This window comes from Lissotriton helveticus, chromosome 5_1, assembly GCF_964261635.1.
Source record: "Lissotriton helveticus chromosome 5_1, aLisHel1.1, whole genome shotgun sequence".
NCBI classification, from domain to species: domain Eukaryota; kingdom Metazoa; phylum Chordata; class Amphibia; order Caudata; family Salamandridae; genus Lissotriton; species Lissotriton helveticus.
The window spans coordinates 342452838-342466011 of NC_136065.1; the positions used below are offsets into that span (position 1 = coordinate 342452838).

The window sequence follows — 13174 nt, forward strand, 5'->3', positions numbered from 1 at the left end:
AGTTATGTTCCAAACACATTTTGATCATTTCAATCAACATTTTGTTGTGTAACAAAAAACATGCAGGTCTGCGGTTAAGGTAATGCTCAACCGCTTTAATCCCATCCCGATGGCAAATAGAGGTATAAAGGGATGTGACATCCATAGTGATCAAAATCAAGTCATCAGACCAATTGCTTTCCTGGATTTTTCTTAAAAAATCTCAGGTGCCCCTGATGTAAGATGGTAATGTGACAACCCATTCCTGTAGAAAATAATCTACATATTTAGATGTTTTTTCTGTTAGGCTACCAATAGCTGAAATTATGGGGCGGCTGTGATCTTTGACCTGTGATTACTAATTCCTGCATTTATCCATGTTCTGGAAACTATACACAGGACTCCTGTGAAAAATATCCTAGATATATAATGGAAAACAATACAAACTGTTTGTTGGTGTCTCTTCCTTAATCTTACAGGACCCTTTCTACCGCCATGAACTGCAAGGCACTGGCTGCCTTGGCCAGCAGACTCGTCTTCACGGCCCATGGTTTCCTGTTAGTTTGGATTGTGGTGAGCATCAAGGAAGATGACATCTACTACTGGCTCCTGCTGGTTGGACTGGGACTCCTGTACCTGGAAATGCCAGTCACGCTCCGTTGCACTAAGAAGGGAGAGTGGAAGTGGTGAGGTGGTTTATATTCCTTTCATAGCATGCCCTTGTGAAATGCATTTTATGGACTATGGAAAAAGTTTGATTCAACGTTTGATAAGCAAAAGTACGACTTCCATGACAAAGAAAATGGAAGCCATTTAGGTCAGAATCCAGGCAAAAATCACTTGAATTATATCAGGAATAGTGCAAGGATTTTCAGTGCTTCTCCCAACACAAGAATTGTGAACATTCCGCTTTATCAGCTACAGTGAATGTAAGGTATTTATGGACATCCTCTGTCTGCAGCAGAGCAGACAAATACTCATAACCCTATAAGGAGACTTAGCACAAACAAGGAAGAACAACAGATCGGTGGATGGAAAAGGGAAACAAGGAAGGAGTATTGAATGGGAGGAAGGGTACACAAGAAAGATAGGAAAGGTGATAAGAAGAATGGGTGGATGAATGAGTGAATGGGTGAGTGGATGGTTAGCAGGGTTGGACTGGCCTATAGGGCAATTATGCAGTGCCCGATAGGCTCATGTGAAAGGTCAGTTTGTCAGCAGTTTTTCTGACTATTTGAAGGCCTGTGTTATAGTCTGCTGGCTCCGTTTCTTTTTATTGTTGATTCCTTTGATATTAAAACTATAATTGCCTGCAGGAAGCTCAATGCCATCATCTTACCTTGCAAAACACGTGTAGAGAGTGTCTTTACAAGATTAAAACTCCCCCAATTTGCAACACTGGGTCAATTTTTTAGATACCTGATTCAAAAATGGGGGGCACTTTTATTTTTGTGCCGGGGTCTATATTCTGTCCAAGTCCGACCTTGCTTGGTGCTATCACAGTTTTGGGTTAAAGCGTGGGGTATTTTAATTTGCTGGCCACTCCCTTGACTGGGAAAATAGAAAGTTGCTTGCTGAAGTCAGCTCCCTACAGTTAAAAAAGACCCTTTTCAGACATTTTGCAGTCATTTCGACCTTCCAATAGAAGGCATTACCTCTACGTCCCTCGTCCTCGACCCAGTCATCACTCATGAGGTATTCCACAAGACAGGAAACAAAACAGGAAACGCTTTTAGGCTCCACCCCCCCTCCTGCCAGGTGCTATATCACACCCCACCACCAGAAGCACATCCTGTTTTGTTTCCTGTCGGTGGTTTACTTGATGGGAGACGCTGGGGTGAGTGCCGGGCACTTACCTGCATCTTTGTCCTGTGGATCCTCCTCTGCTGGGCTTTGGGGGGCTCCCATGGACCATCGTGGGATACCTTGGAGTGGGGCTGCTGGGCTTTCCTGTCTCCTCCTGGGCTCGGGGGACCTGTGCTGCTTGGCTTCTCGGGTCCTCCTGGTTTGCTGCTGCCCTGATGTCCCTGCTGCTGTTGCCCTGGGTTCTCCTGCTGTGCGAGGTGTTCCTGGATGGGGCTGGCCTGCCTTCTTACTGTCGGCATGCAGGTAGGGGCGGTGCACTCTGTTTCTGTGGCGCAATGCTCCCTGTTTCATGCCCCGACTCGCAACTGGCCCCCTCTGTGTGTGTGGGGCCCGGGTGTCTTTTCCGGTGTTCCTCTCTTAGGGGGGGCGGGGGGGTTTGCGGTGCCCCTGCCCCCTCTCCGGGGGTCCCGGGTCGGTACTGATCCTGTAGCCGGGCTTCCTCTGCTGCTCCGTGGGATCGCCCGGCTTCTTTCTGTATCTGTGCATGCGTGTGGATGTTCGCGCATGCGCGGGTCTTCATTTCCTTGCCGGGCTCTTGTCGGACGGCCGCCCGGGTGGGCTCCGGGCGCGCCGGTCCTTGGTGATCTTTTCTATGGTGGTCATCTGGGGGTTTGGACGTCCTCCGCTTGTGAGCCGACGGCATGAGTGAGTGACTTTCTTCATGAGGCAGGTTTACCTTCTTTCTGCCGCGCCGGCTGTTTGCCCGCAGTTTGGGTTTGCCGCCCCTCCCCTTTCTCCTCGGGCCTGTTGGTGGTTGGCTGGGGGGTCGGGGGCTTGCCTCCCTGATTATTTTGTCACCTGTGCTGGTTCGTTTCTGGGCGTTTCTGGCCTCGGCCTGTCCTCCCTAGGGGGGGTTAATTGGGGTGTGCCCTGCTTGTATTAATGTGCTTTTTTTGGGAGGTCGTGCTTCTCCTTGTTGTGCTCATTTCATTCCTGCTGCTGTGTGTGTTGGGTGTGTTACTATGGGCAAGCACCATCGTAAGAGGAAGCATTCCTCCCCTGTACCTCCCTCTTCCCCTGATTCCAGTGGGGTCTCTTCCTCCCCTCCTGTGAAGCGTGCACGGCGGGGTGATGATGACCGGATCAAGCGGCTTATCTTGGAGACTCTTTCCAATTTGAAGGCGGACACGAAGGGTGCGGCTGGCCTTTCTGGTTCTGCTGCTCTTTATTCTGACATTTCGTCCTCTGCTGATTCTGAGGAGTCCTCGCTGTCTGCTGTTGAGCTTCAGGGGAAGTACATTTCCAGGGATCTCTTGCCTGACGTCCTTTCCCATGTGCGGGTTAACATGGGGTTTCCTGATGTTTCTGCGCCCAGTTCCTCTCGGGATTCGCTGTTGCCACAGTTTCGGAAGCCTGTTGCCTCTTCCTTGCCGGTCCATCCCTTTGTCTCTGATGTCCTGCTGAAGGAGTGGAATGACCCTGATCATATTTCCATGCCCAGATTTATGTCCAAACTTTATCCCTTGCAGGATATGGCGGAGACTTTGCCTGATTCCGTTCCTGTGGACTCTGTTGTGGCCAGTCTTGTGGGTCGTCCTTATATGGCGGATGATAACATTCTGAAGGGCGGAGTGGACAAGAAGGTGGATTCTGCCCTGAAGAAATCTTATGCCGCCTCGCACCTGGCTGTTCGCTCTGGCATTTATGGGGCGTATGTTGCCCAGTCTCTGCTGACCGATTTCAAATCCCTGTTTACCTCCATGCAGGAGGGTGCCAGTTGTCCGGAGTTGCTGGAATCTATGGAGCGCCAGGCGGAATTCCTGTCGGACATCGCCTTTGATTCGGTGAGGGCTTCTGCTATGTCCTGTGGTTCCTCTGTTGCTGCCCGTCGTAACCTGTTACTGAGGGATTGGAAGACGGACGCGGCCCAGCGTTCCATGGCTTTGCGGCTGCCTTTCACTGGTGCCCGTCTGTTTGGTGACTCGCTGGAGGAGAAACTGCACAAGGTCTTCAAGGAGCGCAAACATTCTTTGTCCTTTCGTGATCTTCCGCCCCGTAGGGGTTCCTCCTTCTCTTCTTCTTCTTTCCGCCAGCGTTCCAGGTTTCAGCAGTCCTTGTTTCGGAGTCAACGTGGCACTGGCCGTTCTTTTCCCAGGAAGTTTCCGCAGAAGTCCCAGAGGGTGCCGGGTCTGGTCCGCAGCGTTCCTGACTATGCCAGCCTGGGGGACGTTCTCGCTGGTGGTCCGCCTCTGGTTGGTGGGAGGCTTCGCCAGTTCCTTCCTGCTTGGCGCCTGACGACCTCCGACACCTGGGTGCTGGATGTCTTGTCGAGGGGCTACCGGATCGAGTTCCTGTCCCCCCCTCCCCCCTCCGGGGTGGTGGTGACCCCTTCTCCTCGGGATGCCTCCCGTCGTCTGGCCTTGTCGGACGGGGTTCGTACTTTGGTAAGCAAGCTTGCGCTTGTCCCTGTTCCATTGGAGGAGAGGGGGTTGGGCGTCTACTCCATCATCTTTGTGGTGCCGAAGATCACGGGGGGCTTCCGGGTAGTCACCAACCTTCGGGGTCTGAACTTGTTCGTGAGGAAGATCCCGTTCAAGATGGAGATGCTCCAGAGGATTATCCCGCTGATCCAGTCCGGTTGGGTGTTCTCAACTCTGGACCTCCAGGATGCGTACCGGCACGTTCCGGTGGCTGTGAGGGATCAGCGTTTCCTGCGCTTCTGCCTGGAGGGACAGCACTGGCAGTTCTGCGTCCTTCTGTTTGGTCTTCGGTCCGCCCCCAGGGTGTTCACAAAGGTGGTGGCTCCCTTGGTGGCCCATCTCCATCTCCTGGGAGTGTCGGTGTTCCCGTACCTGGACGATTGGATGGTTCAGGCTCCGTCCCTGGAGTTCATGTCTCGCCACCTTCTCTTGACCATGTCTACGCTCAGGGATCACGGGTTCTTAAGTCAACTTGCCGAAGTGCCACCTGGAGCCTGCCACTCGGAGGACCTTCATCGGTGCTGTGTTCGATTCTGTGTTGGGCAAGGTGTTCCTGCCGGAAGCCCGGATTTGTCGTCTTCAGTCTTTGCTGAGGAAGTTGTTGTCACGGACCTCGGCTCCCCTCCTTCAGTGGCTGGAGGTTCAGGGCCACATGGCTGCTTCTGTCTTCACCATGCCCTGGGCCAGGGTTCATCTATGCCCTCTGCTGTGGCATGTGCAGCGGTGGGTCCCCTTTCCTGTCCTGGATTATGCGGTTCCTGTGCCTGTGACTCTGGACGTTGTGTCTGCTCTTCAGTGGTGGCTGGATCCTTTCCACCTTTCTGTGGGGATGTTGTTCCGTCTGCCTCCTCCTCTAGTTGTGACCACGGATGCCAGCGCTTCCGGCTGGGGGGCGACTCTGGACCATTGGGCTGTTCAGGCTCGTTGGCTCCCGTCGGAGTCTCGCAGGTCGGCCAACTGGAGGGAGTTGTCTGCGGTGGAGAGGGCGCTCCGCTTTTTCCATCTTCATCTGATGGGTTGCCATGTCCTGGTGAGATCGGACAACACGGTGTCTGTGGCCTACATCAATCACCAGGGCGGGACCCGCAGTTCTTCCCTGAACCTGGTGGCCTGCTCCATTTCGGACTGGGCGGAGGAGTATCTTCTGGCCCTGTCTGCTCAGCATATTCGGGGTGTGGACAACGTGGTGGCGGACTCTTTGAGCCGGAGGTTTCCTTCGTCTCTGTCCCTGTGCCTGGCTCCCAAGACTTTTCGCTTGCTTTGCCTGCGGTTCGGGACTCCTTGTCTGGACTTGTTCGCCTCCCGGTGCAATGCCCTAGTTCCCCTGTTCTGCTCCAGGTCTCCGGAGGTGGGCGCCTGGGGAGTGGATGCCTTGTCTCTCCGGTGGCCTCCTTGGCTTCTTTATGCCTTTCCTCCCTTTCCTCTGATTCCTGCCTTCTTGCTGAAGGTTCAGCGGGAGGGGGCTCAGGTGGTGGCTGTTCTTCCGCACTGGCCGAGGAGGTCCTGGTTTCCTCTGCTGCTGGGCCTGGCGTTGGGCCCTCCTTGGCTTCTACCCAGCTACCCCTCTCCTCTGAGGTCCCCGTCTCTCCTTCTGGTTCCCCTCTCCTTGGCGGTCTGGAGGTTGAACGGTTGTCTCTTGGGGTCCGTGGTCTGCCCGACCACATCATTTCTGTGATGCAGGCCTCTCGTAGGCCGTCTACTTTGTCTTCTTACTCGAAGCACTGGTCTTCCTTCTCGGGGTGGTGTTCCTCTTCTGGTTTGTCTCCTTCCTCTTGCCCTGTGTCTTCTATCCTTCAGTTTTTTCTGGATGGCTTTCAGAAGCGCTTTGCTGTGTCTACCTTGAGGGGCCAGTGGGCTGCTATCCGGGCCTTCCGGGACCCGGATTCTTTTCTTTCTTCAGTTGGCCTTTTGGTTTCTCGTCTGTTTCGTAGTTTTTCTCTTTCTGCCCCTTCTGTTCGTTCTCTGGTCCCGCCTTGGGATCTCTCGCTGGTGTTGGGTGTTTTGCAGTCTTCCCCCTTTGAACCTTTGGAGTCTGTGGACCTTAAATTTCTGTCCTACAAGGTGGCTTTTCTGGTGGCCATAACTTCTGCGAGGCGGTTGGGGGAGCTTACGGCCTTGCGTTGTTCCCCCACGCTTTTGCGTTTTCTGGATAACGCTGTTGTGCTCTCTTTGGATCCTGGTTTTGTCCCCAAGGTCTGCTCCCGTTTCCATTCCTCTCAGGAGCTGGTTCTTCCTTCTTTGTGCCCTTCTCCTTCTTCCCCTTCTGAGCTGTTGCTTCATTCTTTGGACCTGAGGCGTGCCTTGTCCATTTATGTGGCTCGTTCTGGGGTGTTTCGCTCTTCTGACTCTCTCTTTGTCACCTTTGGTTTGGCTGGTAAGGGTAAGGCTGCTTCCCGGCTCACCTTGGGTCGTTGGATTAAGGCTGTCATCACTCTTGCCTATCGTGGTGCTGGTTTGACTTGTCCGGCAGGGGTTCAGGCGCGTTCCACTCGGGGCGTGTCTGCGTCCTGGGCTGCTTACCATGGTGTGTCTCTTGATGAGATTTGTCGTGCTGGGACCTGGGCCTCCGAGTCCACGTTTGTGAGGCACTACAGGTTAAATTGTTCACTGTCTGACCGGACCAATTTTGGTCGTGGGGTGTTGCAAGCTGTGGGGGTTCCCCCTCCACTCTGAGTTCTGTTTGTGTATTAAACTTTTTCTCTTACTGCACTCCTTTGTGTCTGGTCTGTGTTTTGCTGTGTTTGGGTTGCCAAAGGCCTGTTTGGGCGTTGCTTTGGTATGCCTCATGAGTGATGACTGGGTCGAGGACGAGGGACGTAGAGGTAATGCTATGATTACGTATGGTAATCCCCATTACTCTTAGTCCTACTCGTCCTCGACCCAGTCATACTTCCCGCCCTCCCTCCCTGTCCAGGCCTTTGTTGCTTGGTGTGTCAGGATGTGCTTCTGGTGGTGGGGTGTGATAAAGCACCTGGCAGGAGGGGGGGGTGGAGCCTAAAAGCGTTTCCTGTTTTGTTTCCTGTCTTGTGGAATACCTCATGAGTGATGACTGGGTCGAGGACGAGTAGGACTAAGTGTAATGGGGATTACCATTCGTAATCATAGCATTACCTCTCCTAATTCAAGTTTCAGTACTGCTTTTAATTAAATCTGAAAACCTAACCAGAGGACATTACATCCAAACTCACAAGTAACAGTCTCAATCCAAGCATCTCAATTGGAGACTAGAGGGACGTGGAGGCTGAATCACTACAATGTCACGGGAGGGACCGTGCTATCCCCACCCATGGCATCACAGGACGTGACATCAAATGATGGTTCACTCTGATGGCATCACAGGATGTGAGGTAATGTGGGATTCTACTGAAGACACTACAGATAATAGCTTTAGTCTACCTTTGAAAATGTATGTACTGGTGGTTTCTTTAATAGAAGCACATTCATTGCAAGTTACTAAAGAGAAACATAAAAGGAGCCAGTAGGAATGTCTGTAAGGAACGATCATTCACTTTCGCTGCATCTGACTCTTGTCAGCATAGCTGAGCAAATCTTGTAAAGTAGCACTTAAGAAGTAAGTAAGTAAAACATTTATAGAGCGCAACTACTGCCGAGGCGTCTTGGCGCTGAGCTGTAATGTGTAGTGATAACTGTTGTGGAGTGAGCATGATTAGACTGATTTAGTTAGAAACAGCCAGGTTTTAAGCATTCTCCTGAACTGAGCTCTGTTAGGTTGTAGCCTAATTGCGACAGGCATCGCGTTCCAAAGTTTAGCTGCCCCGTAGGAAAGGGTTCTTCACCCCGATTTAGCTCTATGGATTTTTGGGATCTGGACTAATCCTTTATTGGCTGTTCTCGATGCGGGATATGCCAGCGAAAGAGTTGCAGTAGGTCCAATGAACCCCCTCCGTTACAGTGCCTTGTGCACAAAACACAGCGCTTGGAATTTGACGCGCTTCTGGACCGGGAGCCACTGAAGATCCCTGATACTTATGGAAATGGAATGGGATGTTAAGTAGCACCCAAACTGAGGCATTTTGCAAGGCTTGGGCCCACATGCATCAAAGTCAATTACATTCGCAAACGGTGCGAATCGCAATTTTCGTCCGTTTGCGAATGCAATTGACTAATTTGGAATGCATCATGCATTTCGCAATTTTAGGAATCGCAACCATGTTGCGATTTCTAAAACTGCGGTTGCATTTAAGAAATCGCAATTTCAGATTTCTTAAATGCAATGCATGATCATTTTTTTATTGCTTATTCGCAATTTGGAAGTGGTAAATTAGCATGAAGTTGAACTTCATGCTAATTTACCGAAAACTTTCAAATATGCACAAATTGCATTTTTGAAAGTTTTAATTGACACACACACATGCCCTTGGGGCATGTGTGTGTGTAAATTGCATTTAAAGTTACATTTCAGGGGTGCAGGGAGGGGTTCTTTGGACCCCCCCTGCACCCTTGAAATTGCATAGACATTTTGCGAATCGCAATTTGAGATTCGCAAAATGTGAATGCCTTCCCATTGATTCCTATGGGCCTTTTGTCCCAAAAGAATCAATGGGAAGGGTTTTCCTTAATTGCGATTCGCAAATTGTGAATCGCAATTAAGGAAAAATACCGAATCGCAAAAATAAATGCGAATTGTTCATGCATTGCAGTTTGCGATTTCTAAATTGCGATTCCTTAATTTTCGCAATTTAGGAATCGCAAACGAGTGCAATGATGCATGTGGCCGTTGGAGTTTTAGCACTTGACCTTTTTCAATGCCTAAAAATAGCATGTTGCAGTAGTCGGTTCTTGAAATAATCAGTCCTACTACCACAGCTTTGCGAAGGTCTTGAGGAATGAATGGTAAGATTTTACGCAGAACCTTTAAGAGGAAAATGCATGAAGAGTTCAGGAGATTGCACTGACCTACAAAGTTCAACTGATCATCAAACAGAATTCCTAGGTTTTTTGTCTTCCCTTTGGATTCAGGGCACTGCCCAGCCTCAGCTGGCCACCATGACTGATTACAAAGAAGGAGAGGGTGCCACAATTCAGAGTGCACCTATCCTCAGAATGGTGAGGCAACCATATCCATGGCTGCACGAGGATGTGTTGCACATCCGCAGCAGGATAGAACATTGTTTAAAAACAAAGTAATGCCTAGATATGACTGTGTTGTAATTTAGTGCACGAGTGTGCAGGACAACGCCAGTGCTTGGGGAAAAACAGTGCATTCTTAATCAGTACAAACAAAGCCACAGACAAATATTACCATTGCGGCAGAAGGAAGTTATGTTAAATGAAACTGCTTTTCAATACATCAATACAAGTACATTTGGAGTTCCTGGAAACATGGACAGATTGAAAGTCAACAATGGAGAGAAATAGATTGCACGTGGTTGGATCTTATATGTGCAACGATTGATATACTTAGCTTGAGTGCAGGCTTAACAGCAGCAGTGCACTGTCGCTAAGACAACTGCAAGTTCAAAAACATTGACACATCTGTAATGTTTCAAAAGAAGAACCTATTTCCACGTGAATCTTTGCATTAAAAAAGGAACACAGTTCTGCACAACATGGGCTTAGGTATTCTGATGTTTACTTTCATTGTGAGAAAGAAAAATATGCGCTTTGTCAATGATGCCTCTCTCCTGCACAATTTGTATTTCTCACATGATGCAGTCTTGTTGAGAGGTCACTTGGGAGTGAATCAACACATCCTTGTCTGATGTTGCATGGGCACAGCCAAACCTGCTATCGCTGGCTACCTCTAGTTAACATTTAAAAACCATTTGAAGAATTCATGAAGATAATGGAGGGAAAGGTTTGTCAGCCAACGTAAGCCTACTTGCGAGTATACAAAGGTGGCAGGAGTATTTTTGACACCATATACCTGTTTTTCAGCCAGCCCCCCTGCTGAGAGCTGCCTGAGGAAAACGGGAAAAATAAAATGATACTAAATTGGTTTTATTATAATTTTATTTTCCCCGTTTCCCTGTATAGCCAGCTAGGTCTGGGCGGGATGGCACCATGACAACAGCAGGGGAGATGTAGTGCACATGATGGTTGGCAGTCTTAGGCCGGCCAAACCGAAATGCGCACTTTGGTTTCTCCAACCCAGCTGTGTTGCACAGTCGGGTTGCAGAAACAAAACAGACTCCCAGGCACTGTCTGAGCAGCAAAGCAAGCCACTCAGTCCAATCCTGGTGCTGCTTTCATTCTATTGAGAGCAGCGCCAGGATTTGGTGGGGAGCTCGTGCTGGTGTCCCAGGGACTGCTGGGACACCATCAGAAGAGAAGAGAAGAGAAGCACCGAGGCCTGCAGCGTCGGAACAGTTAAGTTAAAAAAAAAAGATAATTATTTCCCTAATCCCCTATCCTGTCCCTCACTCCCCGCCCACCGGTTGAGTTTTGGAGCAGCCACCACTGGTTTCAGCACTGCTGATTAGAGAATATTAGATTAGATTAGATTAAAGCCTGTAAAGGGCAATGGTTACTCCAACGGAGTGTGCCCGTGCTAAGACATCTCAGACCATGACAACAGAAACCCTACCCCCTATAACACTCCCTGTCCTGATAAAGACCCCGCTTTAAGGGCACAAGTAAACCTTCCATGTAGGGGTCGAAACGTCGACGGCTCTACTTGTCCCATCATCCAGCACAATCCCTGATTAAATTATTTATGATCGTGACCGTAGAATGATTTGTACATTAATTTCATTGCAATTTTGGCTTAAACAGGTTATAGCCTCTCTTAATGCATATTGAATGTTTTGCATTGAATCTGAAATTGAGTTCCTCTTTTCTGAACCACATCATTCCTTCTTCATTTAACAACTCACACTCCTTTTCCCTTTTCTATAATTGGGGCTTTAATGTTTTTTATGTTGCAAAATTTAAATGTTTAAATAGCACATTGTGATTGAATGACAGTGTTGGCTTCATTAAAGATAATTATGATGAATTCTACATTCAACAATGTTTTGATTAAATAATTACGTGCTTCTATGACATGGTTGTTTCTCTGGGACCCCCTTATATATTTATTATGTGGTCTTCTAATGGGCTGTGGTTAGAACCTATGGGGTATAGAAATGGTAAGACTTGTATTGTTTGGATGTAGACATTCTATACTACCGGAGTGCGATACCTCACAAATAACTGAAGTTTGCCATTGTTCCTGAGTCATTGAAGCTCTATCTGCTTTTCTAAAGAGTGTGTTGACTGCTCCACTGTAAAGGCCTCTTACTTGGGTAGATCAGTTAGTCTTGCAATCGATCCTGCAATAGCTTTGCTTTGTCAAGTGTCCAGTTGTGTGTTTGTGGTTGTTGAACCCACATGTGCATGCAGTCCTTGACCGGGCATGTGGAATTCGCCATTATCACAAAAATGACATTTGATGTGAATAGCCCAAACACTAAATGCAATATAAAAAATAGGATTATTAGTTGCTTACACAGCTTTACATTGGTTTGCCACACATTATATGACTCTACTCACAGCAATGCAGAGGATTACAAAACGCTGCGTCCAGCGGCTGCAATCAATATCCTCCCACAAGTGGCAGAGGTGATGTTAAACCATTGCAATAGACTCAAAATGCACATGTAGTACTCACAAAATGATAATCAGGTTAATACAAAATGAGTTTAAAAAATCCCGAGCTATGTGGCGAGCCTCGGTTGCCCGCATCTACGGATGGCGCGACAAAAATGTGAAACTACTCCACAATTTGATCTCCTATCCCAGAGCCTACCTTATTATCCCTGAGATCCGTACGGTTGATGGGACTTGCCATGTGGCCTCTCAGGCCATTGCGCAAACCTTCGCCCACTACTACGAGGCCCTCTATACCGCACCCCCCCCCCCCCCGGCGCCTCCCTCAAGGATCTGATGACGGAATCCGGAATGTCTTTGCCTTGCCTCCCTAAGGAGAGGGCGCATACCATGGATGGTCCACTCACCCCGGATGAAATCTATGGGGCCATCACCCTGTTACGTTCCGGCAAAACGCCTGGGCCGGATGGCTTCCCCCAGGAATACTACTCTACGTTCCGTGAGGATCTGGTGCCCCACCTGATGGAGCTCTTCCGACAGGTGGTGGAGGACGGGTCCTTCCCATTCGAGTCGGATATGGCGACTATCGTGGTCATCCCAAAGACACACCCACCCTCCCTAGACTGCTCCGACTTCAGGCCCATTTCCCTGATTAATACTGAAATTAAGATATTCGCCACCGCCATCGCACAGAGACTCCGTCCTCTCCTGACTGACCTGGTCCACCCTGATCAATGTGGCTTTATGCCGGCCAGGGGTACCCGACACTGCATCCGCCGTCTTCACCTTGCCTTGGCCCATCGCGATCGGCTCTCTCGCTACCTGGCCCTTCTCCTTTTCGATTTTGAGAAGGCCTTCGACACGGTGGACTGGGGGTACCTGGGAGACGTTTTGGAGAAGTTGGGCTTCGGCCTTCCCTTCCGCCGCCTAATCCAAGTCCTCTACAACAGCCATAGAGCCCGGGTGCTCATTAACAGCAGACTCTCTGACCCGTTCCCGATCCGAAGGGCACCCGCCAGGGCTGTCCTCTCTCCCCACTCCTATTCGCGTTAGCGATGGAGCCCCTGGCGGCGCTCATACGACAAGACCCCCTAATTCGAGGATGGCAATGGGACCAGAGCCAGGTGGACAAAATCGCTTTATATGTGGATGACGTGCTGCTCTATTTGGCTGACCCGGAAAGCTCCGGCCCCAGGTCCCTGAGAGCCCTTTCAGCCTTTGGGCGAGTCTCTGGTCTCCGCCTTAATCCGACAAAGTCCACGTTGGTCCCCCTCCACTCCTCGCGGGCCTGTTTTGATTGGCAGTAGGTGATCCCCCTCCGGAAGCTGTCATTCAAGTACCTGGGTGTGTGGGTGACC

The 13174-nt window shown here is 49.8% G+C and overlaps 1 protein-coding gene across 1 annotated transcript in view; it reads left to right on the forward strand.

Moving 5' to 3' along the window:
- LOC144753147 (transmembrane protein 26-like) overlaps positions 1-13174 on the forward strand; it is a 76298-nt gene that overhangs the window by 30075 nt on the left and 33049 nt on the right. Inside the window, exon 2 of the mRNA XM_078640923.1 lies at positions 459-665. Coding sequence (XP_078497049.1) covers positions 475-665 — 191 coding nt within the window. The 5' untranslated portion in view covers positions 459-474. The remainder of the gene's footprint in view (positions 1-458; positions 666-13174) is intronic.